General features: G+C 43.7%; 2 protein-coding genes across 5 annotated transcripts in view; one reads left to right on the top strand and one right to left on the bottom strand.

Moving 5' to 3' along the window:
* The window catches only part of LOC141083027 (uncharacterized), a 120,384-nt gene extending 111,425 nt beyond the window's left edge, over window positions 1-8,959 (top strand). For all 4 annotated transcript variants that reach the window (XM_073567173.1, XM_073567174.1, XM_073567176.1 and 1 more), the window contains 2 exons: window positions 7,414-7,470; window positions 8,382-8,959. In XM_073567173.1, the coding sequence (XP_073423274.1) occupies window positions 7,414-7,470; window positions 8,382-8,470 (146 nt within the window). In that variant the 3' untranslated portion in view covers window positions 8,471-8,959. The remainder of the gene's footprint in view (window positions 1-7,413; window positions 7,471-8,381) is intronic.
* A 4,035-nt stretch (window positions 8,960-12,994) lies between these two features.
* The window catches only part of LOC141083024 (uncharacterized), a 45,805-nt gene continuing 43,848 nt past the window's right edge, over window positions 12,995-14,951 (bottom strand). The window contains exon 8 of the mRNA XM_073567170.1: window positions 12,995-13,151. Coding sequence (XP_073423271.1) covers window positions 13,086-13,151 — 66 coding nt within the window. The 3' untranslated portion in view covers window positions 12,995-13,085. The remainder of the gene's footprint in view (window positions 13,152-14,951) is intronic.

Here is a 14,951-nt window from a genome sequence, read left to right as displayed (position 1 = left end):
TCTTGCATGTCCTTTGTGTTTTTAATGTTTTTTACAAAACTTTACAAAACTTGTAACTATGACGATTCGTGCTACCCGGGGGGTGTCAGGCACAATATCTGTACCTGCAGACTTAAGAGAATTGAAGTTCTCCCAAATATGACATTACAAGGAAAAATCACTCAACATGACAACCCCTCCCAAAAAAAAGAGGTAAACAAGGGCAAGTTTCTCATTTCACCGTTTCACCTTCGACTGGGATTTTCTTATGACCTTTGGTTTGGGCTAGGGGAGAGACAAAATCCTTCGGCAAACTGGTTCTTGGCCTGTTGGGGAGTGTGGTATACCCCGGTTTCTAGTTTAACAGAGAATCCCCATTTGTAGGGGATCCCAACATCTCTCAGGGTCTTTGTGTATGAGGCGAACGCCTTACATATTGCCAGTGTCTCCGCAGATAAGTCCTGAAAGACAGAGATCCCCTGATATGGTGCAGGGAGCTCCGGTTGTTCTCTAATGCAGTGGAGAAAATGCTCCTTCACTGTAAAAAAGTGGATGCTCGCTAGAGTGTCCCTGGGTACTGGTTGGTCTAGAAACCTGGGCTTGGGGACCCTGTGTATGCGGTCCACCAATAAACTTGAATCTGCTGTATCTGGGAGTGGCTTGGAGCATTTCATGGAAAAATTTGCCAAGGTCAGAGTTTTTAAAAGATTCCGGGATTCCACATAGGCACACATTATTTCTGCGTGATTTATCCTCTTGATCCCACAGTTTACTTCTTAGTTGTTCTGACAACTCTTTTTGTTCTTTAAAGGCATCTATTCATACATTGTGAGATGTTGAAAATTCAGCAATTTTTCCCTCCTAAATGGGTCATGTGCACCCCGAGGCCTCTCCCTTCTTTTCTTAAGTCCCCCACCATCTGTTTTATATCTGCTTTTAGGGATGAACGCAAACTGCTTAGGAGGTATTCCATCATGTTTCTGGTTAAAGAGGTGTCTGCTAGCTTATGGTCGGTTCCTACAGGAGAGCCATCTCGTGACGACCCTCCGGAAGCCACTGAGAAATAGGATGATGCCTCACTTCTTGCTGAGGAAGTGCGTGTTGATTCCCGAGGGAAAAAGTTTGTGAGTTTGGCAGGGGAGGTCTTTTTTCGTGGTCTGCCCCTTGTCATGGTCACTGGTATGTTATACAGGGTCAATCTAGTTACAGATAAAAGAGTTGCTTCTAGTTGCTTATTTGGGTCTCTCTGACTGAGATTAACGCATTTCTAGGTCACATTATCAAGTACATCAGGGGTGGGGAACCTTTGACTTTTCATGCAGCCCGCGGGCAGGTCCCAGGAGTCCGCAATCCTCGGGTGGCAGCAGTATCCTGTCAGCTGCCATCTCTTTAACGCCCAAGTGCATGGTGTTAAAGAAGGGGTTAATTTCTGCTCTGAATATAATACAAGAAAATAGTATTGTGCAAAAATGGCCTAGTTATCATCAGTCTACGTGCATATTTTTTATGGCCTGTTCTGCATATATTCCAGAAATTGGTCCAGGTCATATTGTTGTTCCCAAAATCCTGTAACTCAGCTCAAATTCTCTTGAGAACTTCAACTTTTGAACCAGGTCACACTGACATGAAAAGTTCTGGAATGTTCCCCCACATTTTCTTGTGTAGTCTATCTCACGTCTCAGGATGTGTTTGACAATCAATTGTATAAGGCCGGGGTCACACTAACCTGCGCAAAATAAGGTCCGTAGTTTACAGGCGAAATATGGATGAATGACCCCTAAATAGTGCTCCGTAGGTCATCTGTAAGCAAGGTGCGGTCACGTGTTTTGCGCATATGAGCATCCGTATGTAATCCGTATGGCATCTGTATGGCGAGATTTTCTCGCAGGCTTGCAAAATGGACATATAATGGAGCCCTATGACAGGGTTTCTAACAGAAACCAAAGATTAGATATAGACACGTAGAATGCATATATATATATATATATATATATATATATATATAATGTGTGTGTATTCTATGTGTATATATCTATTCTTTCATTTCTTTATTAAACCTGTCAGTGTGAGTGTACTGTATCGCGCACTGAATTGCCGGCATTGCTAAAAGACACCTGGTGCGTATTTCTCGCAAGTCACATGTGTGGTCCGAATGTAATCCGTTGTTTTTGCGAACCCATAGACTTGCATTGGCGTACTACGGCCGTAGTACGCTGACAATCGCAGCATGCTGCGATTGGCACGGACCGTAGAATACGGATGAGAAATATACGGCTGGTGCGAGTGACCCCATAGAGAATCATTGGTCCGTGTCTAATGCGTGCTTTTAGCGCCTCTCACTCGGCCGTATTCCTCGCCAGTGTGACCCCGGCCTAACTCACATTTCTGCCAGATTATTGTGTAATGCCACATTATCCTTTGATCTTGTACTGTAAAAACTAACGCTGTCAATAAACTTTAGAGACTATTTGGATAGGCAACAAGCAGTCTGTCTCTCTGATTATGCTTCATTGCATGGGTACCCATAAGATATAGATGATACCTGAGGAGACTAGAAATCCCTTCTCCAACAATGGTATGCAGCATTTATTACAGAACGCTGCCTGCCTGCACATGAATGATGACATCATTAGGGTGAGCGGGGTTAGCACCCAATGTGCTCCCGTCCTCCTGTCTGGAAGAGGAGCTGCTGCCATAGAATCCCTCTGTGCGTGGCCGCAGCTCTGGGCCTGCCGGCAGCTCTGTGTCTGTCTACTGGTGATTTCTGTGGCCGCAGCTCTGTGCCCCAATATGATCTCTTTGCCTCCAACTATATGCCCCTTGTAATCTCTGTGCCTCCCAGCTATGTGCCCCCATGTGATCTGTGTGCCCCCCTGTGATCTCTGTGACTGCAGCTATGTGCCCCCCCTGTGATCTCTGTGCCCCCCCAGCTATGTGCCCCAATATGATCTCTGTGCCCCCCAACTATATGTCCCCCTGTGATCTCTGTGCCTCCCAGCTATGTGCCCCCATGTGATCTGTGTACCCCCCTGTGATCTCTCTGCCCAACTATATGCCCCCTGTGATCTCTGTGCCTTCCAGCTATGTGCCCCCATGTGATCTCTGTGCCCCCCCGTGATCTCTGTGGCCCCAGCTATGTGCCCCCCCGATCTCTGTGGCCACAGCTATGTGTCCCCCCTGTGATCTCTGTGCCCCCCAGGTTCCATTCAGTATTTTGTGGTCTCTGAATACTTAACCCCTTCACCACCCCCAAGGGTGGTTTGCACGTTCATGACCGGGCCAATTTTTACAATTCTGACCACTGTACCTTTATGAGGTCATAACTCTGGAATGCTTCCATGGATCCCGGTGATTCTGACATTGTTTTCTCGTGACATATTGTACTTCATGTTAGTGGTAAAATTTAATTCAAATAACTTGCGTTTATTTGTGAGAAAAACGGAAATTTGGCGAAAATTTCGCAATTTTCCAACTTTGAATTTTTATGCCCTTAAATCACAGAGATACGGCACACAAAAAACTTGATAACTAACGTTTCCCACATGTTTACTTTACATCAGCACAATTTTGGAACCAAAATTTTTTTTTGTTAGGAAGTTATAAGGGTTAAAAGTTGACCAGCGATTTCTCATTTTTACAACACCATTTTATTTTTAGGACCACATCACATTTGAAGCCACTTTGAGGGGTCTATATGATAGAAAATACCCAAAAGTGACACCATTCTAAAAACTGCACCCCTTAAGGTGCTCAAAACCACATTCAAGAAGTTTATTAACCCTTTAGGTGCGTCACAGGAATTTTTTTGAATATTTAAAAAAAAATGAACATCTAACTTTTTTTCACAAAAAAAATACTTCAGGTTCAATTTTTTTTATTTTACCAAGGGTAACAGGAGAAATTGGACTGCAAAAGTTATTGTGCAATTTGTCCTGAGTACGCTGATACCTGATATGTGGGGGGGAACGACTGTTTCGGCGCATGGCAGAGCTCAGAATGGAAGGAGCGCCGTTTGACTTTCTCAATGCAAAATTGGCTGGAATTCAGATCGGACGCCATGTCACGTTTGGAGAGTCCCTGATGTACCTAAACAGTGAAAACCCCCTACAAGTGACCCCATTTTGGAAACTAGACCCCCCAAGGAACTTATCTAGATATGTGGTGAGAACTTTGAACCCACAAGGGCTTTACAGAAGTTTATAACGTACAGCGGTACAATTAAAAAATCATATTTTTTCCACAAAATTGATCTTTTCACCCCAATTTTTATTTTCCCAAGGGTAACAGGACCCTAAAAGTTATTGTGCAATTTGTCCTGAGTACGCTGATACCCCACATGTGGGGGTAAACCACTATTTGGGCGCATGGCAGAGCTCGGAAGGGAAGCAGCGCCATTTGACGTTTTTGGCTGGAATTGAGATCGGAAACCATGTCGCGCTTGGAAAACCCCTGATGTACCAAAACAGTGGAAACCCCCCACAAATGACACCATTTTGGAAACTAGACCCCCTAAGGAACTTATCTAGATGTGTGGTGAGAACTTTGAACCCCCAAGGGCTTCACAGAAGTTTATAACATAAAGCCGTACAATTAAAAAATCATATTTTTTCCACAAAAATGATCATTTCACCCTCAATTCTTATTTTTCCAAGTGTAACAGGATCCTAAACGTTATTGTGCAATTTGTCCTGAGTACGCTGATACCCCACATGTGGGGGTAAACCACTATTTGGGTGCATGGCAGAGCTCGGAAGGGAAGCAGCACCATTTTACGTTTTTGGCTGGAATTGAGATCGGACACCATGTCGCGATTGGAAAACCCCTGATGTAGCTAAACAGTGGAAACCCCCCACAAATGACCCCATTTTGGAAACGAGACCCCCTAAGGAACTTATCTAGATGTGTGGTGAGCACTTTGAACCCCCAAGGGCTTCACAGAAGTTTATAATGCCCGAGTATGAAAATTAAAAAAATCGTATTTTTTCCACAAACATGATCAATTAATCCCCAATTTTTTCATTTTCCCAAGGGTAACAGGAGCAATTGGACCCCAAAAGTTGTTGTCCAATTTGTCGTGAGTACGCTGACACCCCATATGTGGGAGAAAACTACTGTATGGACACACGTCGGGGCTCGGAAGGGAAGCAGTGACGTTTTGGAATGCAGACTTTGATGGAATGGTCTGCGGGTGTCATGTGCGTTTGGAGAGCCCCTGATGTACCTAAACTATTGAAACTCCCCACAAGTGACCACATTTTGGACACTAGACCCCCCACGGAACTAATCCAGATGTGTGGTGAGCACTTTGAACCCCCAAGTGCTTCACAGAAGTTTATAACGCTCGGACGTGAAAATAAAAAGATCATTTTTTTCCACAAAAATGATATTTTTGCCCCAAATTTTTTATTTTCCTAAGGGTAACAGGAGAAATTGGACCCCAAAAATTGTTTTGCAATTTGACCTGAGTAGGCGGATACCCTACATGTGGGGGTAAAACACTGTTTGGGCGCATGGCAGAGCTTGGAAGGGAAGGAGCACCATTTGACTTTTTCAACTCAGAATTGGCTGGAATTGAGATCAGACGCCATGCTGCTTTTGGAGAGCCCCTGATGTGCCCAAACAGTGGAAACCCCCAATTCTAACTCCAACCCGAAGCCCAACACACCCCTAACCCTAATCTCAGCCCTAACCCTAGCCCTAACCCTAGCCCTAACCCTAACCCTAATGGAAAAATGGAAATAAATACATTTTTTTTTATTTTATTATTTTTCCCTAACTAAGGGGGTGATAACGGGGGGTTCGATTTACTATTTATGGCGGTTTTTATATTTGGCAGCTGTCGCACGCTAAAAGGCGCTTTTTATTGTAAAAATAGTTTTTGCATCACCACATATTGAGAGCTATAATTTTCCGTATTTTGACCCACCGAGTCATGTGAGGTCTTATTTTTTGCGGGACGAGTTGATGTTTTTATTGGTACCATTTTCGGGCACGTGACTTTTTTTATCGCTTTTTATTCCGATTTTTGGGACGCAGAATGAACAAAAACCAGCGTTTCATGAATTTCTTTTGGGGGGGTGCGTTTACACCGTTCCGCGTGCGATAAAATTGATAAAGCGGTTTTATTCTTCGGGTCAGTACGGTTACAGCGATACCTCATTTAGGTCGTTTTTTTATGTTTTGTCGGTTTTATGCCATGAAAACTATTTTATATAAAAAATAATTATTTTTGCATCGCTTTATTCTGCGAGCTATAACTTTTTTATTTTTTCGCTGATGATGCTGTGTGGTGGCTCGTTTTTTGCGGGACAAGATGACGTTTTCAGCGGTACCATGGATATTTATATGCGTCTTTTTGATCGCGCGTTATTACACTTTTTGTTTGGCGGTATGATAATAAATCATTATTTTTTGCTTCGTTTTTTATTTTTATTTTTTAAGGGGTTCGCTAAACGGGTTAACTAATGGGACAGTTTTATAGGGCGGGTCGTTACGGATGCGGCGATACCTAATATCTAATATGTGTACTTTTATTGTTTTTTTTTTTTATTTCCAAAAAATGGATTTATTTGGGGGAATATTTTTTTTTTTTTCTAATTTATTTGGCGATTTTTTTAAATTTATTTTAACACTTTTTTTTATTTTTTTTTTAACTTTATTAAATAGTCCCAGGTGGAACATCACTGTCCTGTGACAGATCGCTGATCTGTCACATCACAGATCACTGTGACAGATCAGCGATCTGTCACAGGCAGTGCAGAAGGCTTCCTCATGCCTGCGCTTTGCAGGCACTGAGGAAGCCAGCTTCCTGCAGGCCCCCGAAGGCCCCCGTCGCCATCTTGGATTCGGGGGCCTGCAGGAATGGAGCCCCCGCAGCAGCGCTGCACATTGCGCTGCCGTGGGGGGCTCAGGGAAGCACGGAGGGAGCCTCCTCCCTGCCGATGCTTCCCTTTAACCCCCGGTACACCGCGATCATGTTTGATCGCGGTGTGCAAGGGGTTAACGTGTCGGGGCGGTCCGTGACCGCCCCTGACACATTGTGCCGGGTGTCAGCTGTGATAATCAGCTGACACCCGGCCGCGATCAGCGGCGCTCACCACGTGGGCGCCGCTGATCGCGGTAGACGTACTATCCCGTCCATGGGCATAGGGGCCCGGGTCCCATGGACGGGATAGTACGTCGGATGTCAGGAAGGGGTTAAAGGTACATGAAACTGCATTGTAATCAAGTTCTGTAACTTGGCTCTTGGACACACCAAAAGGCTAGAAGCGGCATTGCGAGTCGTACAAAAATTGTATTTTTTACTTAAAATAAAGCTAAAAATGCTAGCTTGTTTTTTTCTCTGCCTGTTTTATGTATTTTTTTAATTGATGGAAATATGTTAAAACTCGTTTATATGATGTTCTCAGTTATTTATTCTCATTTCCCATCCAGAAGGCAAGTCTGGGCTAGAGAAAGAAGAACTGAAAGAATTACGCTCAAATACTTCTGGTAATGTAGTAATCTAACCAGCAATTGTTCCCAAAAAGTTTCTAAACAAAAGTTTTCTTTTCTTGTTTCAATTGATATAAAGAACTAGTCAGTCATTCCTTCAGTCTATGACCCAGGGCTCTTCTGCTTGATCTGATATTAGGAGGAAAGTATGTGTGAGGACATATATATATATATATATATATATATATATATATAATGTAATGTATATGTAGAAGCAGGCATTTAAAGCTCAGTTGGACTTGTTCAATTAATAGGACTTACAAATGACCCACAATGTTCCCATTTTTATTGTTCTTTTCAGTTTCGGAACTCTTAAAGGCACATGAAATAGCACTGTAATCAAACTCTGTAATTTGGCTCTTGGACAAACCGAAAGGCTACATGCGGTATTGCGAGTGTTGGGAAAAAATGTTATTTCATACTGTTTTCCTTTAATTTTTTTTTAATGACTGTTTCATGTATCCTGTATATGTTCACTATCCTTGTACAAGACCGTCTTGATGTAGAATGGTTGCTTCTGCAACTGTCCTTGTACAAGATCAACTTGGTGCAGAATGGTTGTCTCTGCAACTGTCCTTGTACAAGATCAACTTGGTGCAGAATGGTTGTCTCTGCAACTGTCCCAAGTACAAGACCAGCTTGATGTAGAATTGTTGTCTCTGCAACTGTCCTTGAACAAGATCAGCTTAGTGTACAATGGTTGCCTCTACAACTATCTGAGTACAATGCGTTCTCTTCTGCCAATGTAAAAATTGGGACAGAATAGAGAGATGCTGAATACTCCCTTAAATTGTTGCTCATCTTTGTCAGAAATTAATAGAGTTTAGTACAGTAGATTATGTTTTTAGTTTAGTTTTTGTTCTAAGGTCTCATTGTGTGAATAATTTTGGTTTTATTTTTCCTTACAGATGATGGTGAAACGTCTGAACATTTTGAAGATGCCAAAGAATATCAAGAAGACGAGATTAAAGGTGGCCATACTGTACATCAATCATGACTCTTCCATACACATTTGTGCTACAGAAAGAAGTGTCTATCAAACTTTTATAGCGAGCAGTTATCTCCTGAAGTGAGAAATGACTCTGGAAACTTCTATACACATTAACGTACATAATGGCTCGTGCCGTGGATTGCTACAATTTGCATGCTTACAGCTGATGTGTAGGAAGACTTTATACTTTGCTGTACAGACCCTAAAAATACACTTTGCAATATCCATGAGTCTGTGAACACAAACCACAGTATGATCCATCTTGGAGCGCTGAAAAGAACTACCATGGTTTCTTGAAGCAGCACACTGAGAGCAGGAATTTAGGAGATATGTATACCTTCAGGAGAAGATAGACAGACTGACTAAGAATGAGCAAAGAGATTCTAAACGAGCCAAATTAATTTTGAATTTCTCAAAATTTACAGCCACTGTTTTGCTGAATTTGTATGGACCGGGAAGGGAGTAAAAACAATAAAATATCATACTTGCATAGTTGCAACAACTCGCCATTGGGTCCCTGAGACGTCTACTCCGCCACCTGTCTCGCCTTCATGTTTCGCCAATGCTGGATGGACCGCAACACACAAAATGACGTCATGATGTCAGAATGTTCTGTATGGTGAGGCCTTGCCGTCAAAGAGTGAAGAGGAGATCGGCGGTAGAGCAAATACCTTAGGAAACCACTAGAGTATTGGTCAGGAGCTGCGATGGCAGAAACAGGTGGAAAGCTAGGTGAGTATGATATTCTATTGTTTTTTTTAAGCCACTCCTCTCCTGTCCGCTTATTGTGCTTTGGAATTGGAAGCCTTACAGTGTAATAAGTGGCTCATTCAGGGTCCATTCAATTCGCACTGAATGAGATGCAAATCGAATTTTCCAATGTAGTTTGAGTGAAGATGCTGAATTTGAATTTCGCTAGATTCACTCCTGTCTAGTAGACACATATAGAGTTATTTATCTAAAATGCATGCAGTTGGTTAATAATTATATTTTCTGTTTAGTTTCACAAAAATTCCATGCTTCTACAGCCTGTATGACTCAGTGTACATAGCAAGCTCTAGAATGAGTTAACTATAGAACTGTCAGTAATGCGTAGTTGAGCCGAACTTTGATGTGGTCATAAATCAGCAGTGAGGAAGTCAGGAGAAGAAAGTTAAGAGTCACAGACTCTGCAGTTACATTTGCTCTGCAATCTGTTATGTACATTGAAACACAAAGGCTGTAGAAGCCAAATGGAGCAACATTTTTCCCAACTGATTTTTCGCCCAAAATACCATATTTAAAAAAATAAAATTTTGCCCCTAAATAGAGATGTGCGAACCCAAACTGTAAAGTTCAGGGTTCGTACCAGCACCTAGTGTCCAGTACTGAACTCCAAACGTGAGCTTCTCCTGTAAATCTGTTTTACAGTTTGCGAGTCGAGAGGTGAGAGAGAAGAGAAAGAAGAGAGAGAAAGATTTACTAGCTCCAAAGTCCGGGTCCCCATTGATTTTTGGTTCAGGTTCAAGTTCAGGTACAATTCCAGTACCCGAACCAAACTTTGGACTAAAGGTGTCTGTATCTTTAAACTACACTGATCAAAAAAATAAAGGGAGCACTAAAATCCCACATCCTATATAACACTGAATTAAATATTCCAGTTACAAATCTTTATTCATTACATAGTGGAATGTGTTGACAATAATAAGACATAAAAATTATCAAAGTAATTCAAAATTAATATCCCACAAAGGTCTGGATTTGAAATGATACTCAAAATCAAAGTTAAAAATCAAATTACAGGCTGATCCAATTTCAGTGAAAGGAACTGATGCTCAATATTGTGTGTGACCTCCACGTACCTGTATGACCTCCATACAACGCCAGGGCATGCTCCTGATGTGGCGGTGGAGGTTCTCCCGATGGATTTCCTCCCAGACCTGGATTAAAGCATCCATCAACTCCTGGACAATCTGTGGTGCAATATAACGTTGGTGGATGTAACGAAACATGATGTCCCAAATGTGCTCGATTGAATTCAGGTCTGAGGAACAGGCAGGCCAGTCCGTAACATCAATGTCTTCATTATGCAGGAACTGCTGACGCACTTTAGCCACATGAGGCCTAGCATTGTCATGCATCAGAAGGAACCCAGGGCCCAGAACACCTGCATATGGTCTCACAATGGGTCTGAGGATCTCATCCCGGTAACTAATGGCAGTCAAGATAACTCTGGCTAGCACATGGAGGGCTGTGCGGTCCTCCAAAGAAATGCCTTCTCACACCCACCATTACGGACCCACTGCCAAACCAAACCGGTCATGCTGGAGGATGTTGTAGGTAGCAGAACGTTCTCCACAACATCTCAAGACTCTATCACATCTGTCACATGTGCATTTTTCAATTAGCTGAAAAGTAAAGATGAGTGAAAATATTCGAGTGGAAATGAATTCTTGAATAGTTCAAAAAGCAGTAATTCGCATATGCCCCGACTTAGCGAAGAGATGGATGACTTGGCCCCCATTTAAATGAATCGTAAAGGCCATTAAAAGGTTTGTAAATAAAAACTTACACTCAACACTCTTCTATCTGGCCCATCCGCCTCTCACCATCACCCATCAGGTTCTCAGCACATTTTTTTTTATCACTGCAGCCGTGCTCTGAATCCCTTGGCTTTTGCATACTAGGCGTGACTTCTGGCTCTGAAGAGACCTGTGACGTTTCTGCGCATGCGCGCACAAGGTCATGGTGAACATCATGACATCGTGAGATCTCGTGCGCTTGTGCAGAAACTTCTCAGGCTTCATCAGAGCTGGAAGTCCCGGTGTAACAGGTCAGAATATACCCCGTCCCGGACTATGCCCGGGGTTAAAGTGGCCTAGGCCAGAGTATACCCCGGGTATATTCTGGCCTAGGCCAAAGTATACCCGGGGGTATATTCTTGCCTAGGCCACATTATAACCCTCCAGGCCAGAATATACCCCGACGGGGGTGTAAAATAGCCAGGGCCAGACTATGCCCAGGGTTAAAGTGGCCTAGGCCAGAGTATACCCCGGGTATATATTTTGGCCTAGGCTAAACTATAACCATCCAAGCCCGAATATTGGTGTGTTTTTCCTTCCGTAGTTCTACAGAATGACAACAAAGGCAGAAAGTAGGGCTACACTTACAGTATGTATTGGAGGAGTTGCATTACACTGACAGTAGATGGTGGTGTTCCATCAGTGCATAGTTAATGTTATGTTGTATTGTAACTTGCTTTGTATGTTTCTCTCTGCTCTCTATGATATGCACTCAGTTCTCCTTTGTGAGTTCCTCTTCTATCCTGATAAGATATGTAAAGTTAGTTTGCAACCCCCCCCAACACCAAAATAAGTTTTCTAATTTTGGCAACCATGGAAGACCAACTGTATAACTAGCTAATGAGATTCCACACTGCAATAGAACAAAAGTACCCCCAGTGGAGAGGTATGATGTGGCCTAGGCCAGAATATACCCCTGGGTATACTCTGAGCTAGGCCACTTTAACACCTGGGCATAGTCTGGGATGGGGTATATTCTGGCCTGTTACACAGGCTTGGCGTCAAGTGGCTAGGGCAATCAGCATTTAACAGAGGTGATTGGAAAGTACACTGAGGACCGGAGGAGGGCCGAAGTGGTGAGTATTAGGTTTTTTTTTAATTGCATACTATGTTTATTATGCTCTGAGGCCTGGAGAGACCACAGATCATAATAAGGAGCATTAAATCTTCAGATAAGTTATTCTCTGCCAATCGAATTTCCCAGGAAAATTTGTACATAAAGGCAAATTAGATTTTCGCAAGATACTCCAAAAACATTAAAATGTGACAACCAGCAGGGTGATGCCAAACTACCTGAAAAACGCTAAAGCAGTGACATCACAGGTGCTCGCGTGTTCACCATGATAGCTCGACGCGCTGCAGAGGGATGCAGAAATATAGTTTAAAGGGAATCTGTCACCCCTTTTTTCGTGTATCAGCAGCTGGCACCGTCATCAGGGGCTTATCTACAGCATTCTGTAATGCTGTAGATAAGCCCCCGATGTAACCTGAATGATAAGAAAATGAGTTAGATTATACTCACGGGGGGGGGGGTAGCCGTTCCGGTCTTGGTCCGATGGGTGTTGCGGTCCGGCGCCTCCCATCTTCTAACCGTGACGTCCTCCTCTTTGCTGCCTGTCGTGGCTCCTGCGCAGGCACACTGCTCTGCCCTGTTGAGGGCAGAGCAGAATACTGCAGTATGCGGACGCCGGACCTCTTCTGGTGCCTGCGCACTGCAGGATTCTGCTCTGCCCTCAACAGGGCAGAGCAGTGCCCAGGAGCCACGACAGGCAGCAAAGAAGAGGACGTCACCTTTAGAAGATGGGAGGCGCCGGACTGGACCGCAACACCCATCGGACCAAAACCGGACCCGGACCGCCCCTGGGTGAGTATAATCTAACTCATTTTTCTTCTCTTTCAGGTAACATCGGGGGCTTATCTACAGTATTACAGAATGCTGTAGATAAGCCCCTGATGGCGGTGCCGGCTGCTGATGCTCAAAAAATTGGGTGACAGATTCCCTTTAATTTAGTTTGTTGTCAGAATCAGATGAAAAAATTTTGTATTTTTTCTTCTTCCTTTCACACACTGGACGTCTTTGTCTTTAGGGCAACCTTCAAGTGAGAATAGGTCACTGTTGTTTCTTCCTTTAAAATAAAATATCAAATAAGAGACAAATAGAGATCCAAAATGTACAATTAGAGAATAGAGCAGCAGCACACATGCTCAACCATCATTCCATTCGTGCCTTCCGGTGCTTCCGAGTGCTGCACTTGGCTTTTTCTGGCAGCTCCACAGATGATAATTGGAGCGGCGTTCGAGTTTCTGACCTATTCTAATAATGATAAAAGTTTTGATGATTTGGTGGAAGTCCCAAAGAGGGGACACTCACTGATCAATAAGTCATTACCCCTATACTTTGGATTTTTCACTGGACAACTCCTTTAAAGTGGTTCTCCGGAACTGTAATATTATTACTGTAGGACCTCTGATCAGCACAACAAAACGGGAGCTGCCGTGACGATTACACCGCTCAGTGTGTCTTGGACGCAGTGACTGACAGGTCAGTTGACCCAGTCTAGTGCAGGGGCGTGCTGAGCTGTCTGTATTTTGATTGACAGATCAGCCGTCCAATTTGAGACTAGGATATGCTAAACTACCTTCAGGTGTTCCTTATTCCAAGTGATTACCCAGCTACTTAGCTGAGCTGTCAGTTTCTGATCTCTGCCAGACATAGCATTCAGTTGGTAGTTTGCTTATATTCCTGTGCTCTGTTTGTTGATCGGTTTCTGCCTGACCTTGGACCCAGTTTTGGCCATCCATTTGCCTAGCCCTTTTGCTCTGATCAGCTAGCTTCCTGATATTCTGACCTTGGACCATGCCCTGACTTTGCTTTGTCTTTCCCCTTTAGTTTACGATGTTGTCTCCTGGTATCTTACCCAAGAACATTTAACTACCCTGCCTCATGGCTTGTCCTGAAGTAGTATTGCTAGTCACGGCTAGATTAAATCCATAACTAAAAGGTAATTTAATAGTAGCAGTAACATAATAGTAGCAGTTGCAGAGATGAGTAAATCTGGCAAAATTGACATTTACTCAAATTTGGCAAGGAACCACAATTCACATTGAGTTTCCTCAATGTAATTCGAATGAACCCCTATTGTTGTTAAAAAAACAAATGTCTGAGGTTTCTGGATCTCAAAACACAATAAATGAAGGGGTAGAAAGGATTTACAAAACAATTCTCATATTCATCTAATCCCTCACTTGTACTTTACGTCACAGCTTTCCGTCTGTCTTCCACTTGCTTCTGTCATGATCCCATAAGTTGTCCTGGGTGTCAGGGGTTAATTCTGGCGGCCTCACTCCAGTTAGGGGAGAGCTTTTTATAGCCTCGGGTGGCTGGGAGCTTCATCAGTTATACTCCTGCCCTCGGCTGAGTTTAGTGACCCCTGTGCGTGGTGTGTTTGTGCCTGTTCTGTGTGTTTAGCTCGTCTCTGACCCGGCCTGTCTCTCACGTCCCATTTGTCTAGCGATTCAGTACTGTCTGCTCTCTCTCTTGGCTTTCTGACCTTGGCTCATCTTCTGACTGTTCTCTAGTCTCATCCCTGTACTTGGTTAATAGTCTGTCTGGTTTTGCTACTGTCGCTTTGTCCCCGACTCTGCTCATGTATTATGCCTGTCGGCGCCCGTCACTCGGTTCCCCTGCACCCCTTCCTTCCCCAGTACTCTGTTCTGTGCCTCGGTTGGTCCCGGTTATTTCTCCGCCCCCTGTGATCATGTGTCGCAGGTCCTGGCAGGGAGATCGCTTTGCTTCTGCCATCCATTGCATTGCTGCACTGCCCCCAGCTGTCACATGCCCCAGGTCCTGCTGGTACAGCGGACATCAATTCTCTCCTCCTGCTGGTGCCCCATTCGCCCCTGCGGCTTCACTGATCCATGCACGG

The sequence above is a fragment of the Dendrobates tinctorius genome, unplaced genomic scaffold (genome assembly GCF_039654945.1).
Source record: "Dendrobates tinctorius isolate UK_male_01 unplaced genomic scaffold, ASM3965494v1 ptg000019l, whole genome shotgun sequence".
In the NCBI taxonomy this organism is placed as follows: domain Eukaryota; kingdom Metazoa; phylum Chordata; class Amphibia; order Anura; family Dendrobatidae; genus Dendrobates; species Dendrobates tinctorius.
The sequence above is the reverse complement of the archived record's forward strand: the minus strand, read 5'-3'. Positions and strand labels throughout refer to the sequence as shown.